The 5,076-nt window shown below is 50.1% G+C and overlaps 1 protein-coding gene across 1 annotated transcript in view; it reads left to right on the plus strand.

Annotated features, from left to right (window-relative positions):
* The first annotated feature begins 1,699 nt into the window (after positions 1 to 1,699).
* LOC103906478 (sodium- and chloride-dependent GABA transporter 1) overlaps positions 1,700 to 5,076 on the plus strand; it is a 26,033-nt gene continuing 22,656 nt past the window's right edge. The window contains exon 1 of the mRNA XM_009288394.1: positions 1,700 to 1,940. Within this exon, the coding sequence (XP_009286669.1) occupies positions 1,700 to 1,940 (241 nt within the window). The remainder of the gene's footprint in view (positions 1,941 to 5,076) is intronic.

Here is a 5,076-nt window from a genome sequence, read left to right on the forward strand (position 1 = left end):
TAGATGAGGCACTTAGGGACATAGTTTAGTGGGCATGGTGGTGTTGGGTCGATGGTTGGACTCGATGATGTTAGAGGTCTTTTCCAACCTTAATGATTCTATGATTCTATAATTCTGCACTGGCCGAGGGCAGATGCTGAGGGGAGAGGATAAAACCAGGAAAAGTAGGGAGTGATACTTCCTTTGGAAGAGTTCCTCAACCTCCAACAACTTGCAGCTCAGGGATTTCCTGAACCACAGTGGTAGCTTCTGGTGGATTATCCTTCCATTATTTTTCCTCTTAATTTCCTTTTTGAAGCCATGTAAACTCTTAGCATCCAGCATGTTCTGGGGTGGGGAGTCTTGCTCCATAACTGTGCATTTTGTGGAGTATCACCTTTTGGTCTTTTTGAACCTACCACCTGCTGTTTTGATTTAATCCCCTATAGTTCTTGTGTCAGAAATGGTGAATACTCATACTCTATGACACTGATAAGTTCATAGGCTCCTGTCAGTCACCTCTTGCACAGGATGGTGGATCCTAGTTCATTCAGCCTTTCCTCACATGGAAGATGTTTCACACTTTCGAACATCCTTTTGGCTCTCGTCCATGCCTTTTTCTGACTTTGTAATAGCTTCTGTAAGGGGAAAGGAGAGCTGCACTTAGTTTTCAAGACAAGTGCAATATTGTTTTAGACACCGATGTAATAACGTAGCCTGTTCTTGCTTTCTTTCTGAATTGTTTTGGTGTACTGGTTATATACTTCTTAGGGCCTAAAATAAATGGAAATATTTGTTACATTTTTAGTCAGACTTGTCCAATTAATCCTCAGGACTTTGGAGTCCTGACTTAGTGGGATTTCAGTGGTTCACAGGCTGGCTATAGTCACTAGCAAGCACCGTCTGAATACACCTGGCGATTGCAATATCACATGCAACATGGTGTACAAGGAGGTGCTGAGCAGATCAGTGATTTCCTTGCCAGGCATTGCAGGTGCACAGCTGTGATCACGTCCCTGTCACTGCCATGACAGGGGATTAGGGCATGAGATTGCAATGTGGGGCATGTCCGTAGCGGAGGTGCCATTGCAAAGCTACGCTGTCACAGCCACGCATGGCTGGCTGGGCCACACAATCTCTCAGATGGCTCCGTGGCTGGTACACTCAGTTTTGGGCCCCAGACCTGGGGGATGTGGCACCTCCATCATGCCCTTCTCCACTGTCACTCAGACATGCTAGATATATTCCTCTGCCTGAACTGCTCTGTGGTGGGTCACCCACAGGCTGTGACTTCCCTGCATGCATACTGGTCCTGGAGCTTTTCTTGCAGAGCAGGTGCTGGGATGAAGAGGAGATAAGATGAGAGTTGAGAGGTTTGCTATGTGCTGGTAACAACCAGGTCTGAGCCTGTTGTTAGAAGTCTGTGTGACCATGGCTCCTCAGAAAGGCGGCTGTGGAGCAAGGCAAAATTACCCTCCTTTTTCTCTCCAGGGAAAGCAGGGAGGCATGGATAGGTTGCCCTGACGTACACCAGTCTATCCAGTGAGTCCACTTCAGACCCAGCAAGCCCGCTACACTAACACAGGATACCTTCTTTCTCTACTTTCTCACCAGGAGCTTTGCCCAGTGCTTCCCCTTTCGTCCATGCTCAGCCAGGGTGGAGGCTGCCCTTCCTGCTCCTCCAGCCCCTGAGCAAGAGCAGCTGTATGTCTAAATTGTGATGGGCAAGATGGACAACACCTCTGTGGAGCTGAGCTCTCCCTCCAAGGTGAAGCAGGCAGCCCTGGAGGAGTCGGAGCCCATCGCCCCTGAGGCCGTGAGCGCCAAGAAGAAGAAGAAGGAGATCCCAGACAGAGGCTCCTGGAAGGGGAGATTTGACTTCTTGCTGTCCTGCGTGGGCTATGCTATCGGGCTGGGCAATGTCTGGCGCTTCCCGTATCTCTGTGGCAAGAACGGAGGAGGTGAGAGAAACGCTCAGTGCCTGCGCTCATCCCTGAGCAGCCTTGTGCCCTGAATGGGCTTCAGTTTGGTGTGGGTCTGGGCAAGCAGCTGGTCCCCTGGCTGAGAGGTGTCCCTCATGATGTGAGTTATTAAGCTGTCAGGAGACTAGTTCCCATGGTCTGTGGACTTTACTAGCAAGTGCATGTTGGGAAGAAGCAGCCCAAAGAAATATAACAAGAAGTCTGAGTTTTGTCAAGCTTCTGTAGTCCAAATTTGCAGGGCTACAGCAAAGAGTGTCTGGGACCTCATTTATTTACAAGGAGGGCTATGCACGTAGGCACCCAGCTGGATGCTGGGGCGTTCCCAGGGAAATCACTTTATATCTGCTAATGGTGGGTTTCTCCTCAGTCTAGTGTATTCTCAAGGGGTAACAGTTTTGCATCTGAGTTTGGGTCACATGTCTGAGGAGTTTTGATTAGAAGCTTTGCATGGACCATAGCAGGGCTGTGTAGACATATATACAAGCACGCATACGTATGTACATGTATACAGGCACGTATGAGTGTCCTCATCTATGGAAGGAAAAGAGCTTTGACTTACTACAGTGCTGTGAGAAGGGTCACAGTTATCGTCTCCATCCTGAAGTTTGGAAAACAGGCCACGAGAGAAGAAGGCAGCTGGCGAAGAACTTACAGTAACTGTGATGCAGCTGGTAGCAGTGCCCTTCTCTGTGGACAGCTAACACCAGCTTTTTTTATTCTTTTTATTATTGCCCCACTACATCCTTTCCTTACCAGTCCTCAGCTGAGACTTTGCCAAACCATTGCAAGGCTAGGGAAAGGCAAGCAGATGGGGAAACAGTGCTGGGCTAGAAATCAGGAGATCTGGGAGATCAGCTCCCTGCCCAGCTACAGACTTTCTGCATGTCTTGGATCAAGTCAGAAAATACACTCTTGTGCCTCAGCTCCCCTCTAAAATGGTGCTATTTCTTTAGCCTTGGCAGGGACATGCTTTTGTGGAAGGGAGTACAGGCTGCTTTGGTGTCAGTAGAGCAGAGGCTCTTTCTTCTCCCCTGCCATGCCCAGCTCTCTCATTGTTTGTGCCTATTACTAAAATAACCTTCCCTCCCCGTTGAAGTGCTGCTCACCTCCTTGAACCATTTCTCAGACTTCCCACACAAGTCCAAACCCCTTCACCTCACCTTTAAGGCTGTATATATGATTTTAGTATCGCCTGCTAGTCTTCCCATGTTGCTCTTTGCTTCCCTCTTAGCTCTTCACTGCCCAGAGTCCCTGTCCCCAGTGCCACGTTCATTCATGCTACTTTGAGGGTCTCTTCTCAGGCTTCTTCTCCACATCTTCTTTCTTTTCCTTTTGCCTTGAATTCCCTTTTTGAAAACCCTCTTTGTCTTTGGCTCTCATGACTTCTCCTCATATCGCCAGCCCACTTCTGCTGTCCATGCCGTAGGTGGTGTAGGATGCTTTTCTGCTCCCACCCAGGGAAAGAGGAGAGGAGTCTAGCTCCCTGCAGCGGTCTGTCAATGTAGGTCCACCGCATTTAGGGGGATCTTGGCCCTTTCTCTGAAGCACGTGGGGCAAGTCCCAGTGGGAGACCAGACAGTTATCCATTTTGACAAGAAGATTTCTAATTCAGTATATCGTTTTGTGCAGAGACGGGAGTGTGAGGCTGCGCCGGGTGAGGTTTATGGGAATCAGCCAGCTCTACCTAGGGGAGCCTGTGCCACCAACACTGGAGCCACAGTGCAGGTCTGCCATTTTTATCCAGCCACACTCTGGCACCTGACTGCGCTAGCCCTCCTCACACAACATTAGCCCAGTGTCTAAGTCCCAGCACTGGGTTTTAGCCCAGTCTCTGCCCTGTGATTGCTGTGCCATCTCAAACACACCAGATCTGCGCTGCCCGTGGCTCTGTCTCCTCACACATAAAAGTGGGGATGATGATATCTATAATTAGATGAGGGGTGTTTCGAAGCTAAAATCAATCCTACTTATAAAGTCAGCTGAGATCCTGGGACGGAGGGTGCTGTGGAGGCGCAGAGCGCTATCATTAGCATTGGCAATGGCACAGAGGGTGATCTCTGCCCCAGCAGCTGCAGGCACGCAGAGGGATCAGCCGGCTGCGAGCAAAAATGCCGGACAGATGAAACATGGGAATTGGTGCCTGCCTCCTCTCAAACGCCCTGCCTCGCCTGCCGGTTCATGCCGTTCGTGGCAGCCTGTATCACTCGTTCCTCTCACCCCTACCCGGTCTGGCTGTTCACAGGCACGACTGTTCCTGCAGCCGGCAATAATGAGCAGCAAGTGGAGGCTGCTGATGCCGGAGACAGGCAGGAGAGCTGACGCACGAAAGCGTCACTGGGAGCCGATGTGGAGCAGCGAGGAAGGGTCACACGGCATCTGATTCGCAATCGGATGGGCACCGTCTTGGCTCTGCCCCGACGGAGGCGCCTCCGGAGCAGAGCAGACTGTGGGTGGGACTCTAATTTTAGCGTCCTGCATGTGCGCTGCTCAGAGCACAGTCGTGTGGGCTGCTTCCATTACGCACAGGCAAATTGAACTGAATGGAAATATTGTCGTCTCACTTACCGCTGTCACATTGTATCAGCTCACGGCTGATTTGCTCGGCATTGTAATTGGGCACATAATTGGGTGATATTCACCCAGGGTACAGCAGCTTGGCGCAAGGCCCATCCGCTGCGGGGAGCAGGCTTTACCCAAAGTGATGCCTGGGCTCCCTGCTGGCTCTGCACGCAGCTGAATGTGCCCAGCTATGACTAATGCTCCAGCGTCTACACTGATTTCTAACCTCATGAAGTCCTTCTGATGTCAACAGGATTTTACCGGACTCTAAATTGACTCTAAATGTGGCTCAGTAGGTGCTAAAAATTGTCTGTGAGATGCTGAGCTTGAATAACTTGAGAGAAGAACATTTCTTTAAATAAGCATCATGCATTTCTCATTTACACGTTGAGACTCCAAGCAACAGCATGTAATAGCTTGTAATGCTCAACTTCTGATTCGTGGGCAGTGTTCGCTGTTTTAAGGATTAATTATTATTCCTTGCTGTATGGCATTAGGAGCTGGAGACTGCAGGCAGATTTGGGGCTGCACAGCGAGTGGCAGCCGCTGTGTGATC

Source organism: Aptenodytes forsteri, unplaced genomic scaffold (assembly GCF_000699145.1).
Source record: "Aptenodytes forsteri isolate BGI_AS27 unplaced genomic scaffold, ASM69914v1 Scaffold56, whole genome shotgun sequence".
NCBI classification, from domain to species: Eukaryota; Metazoa; Chordata; class Aves; order Sphenisciformes; family Spheniscidae; genus Aptenodytes; species Aptenodytes forsteri.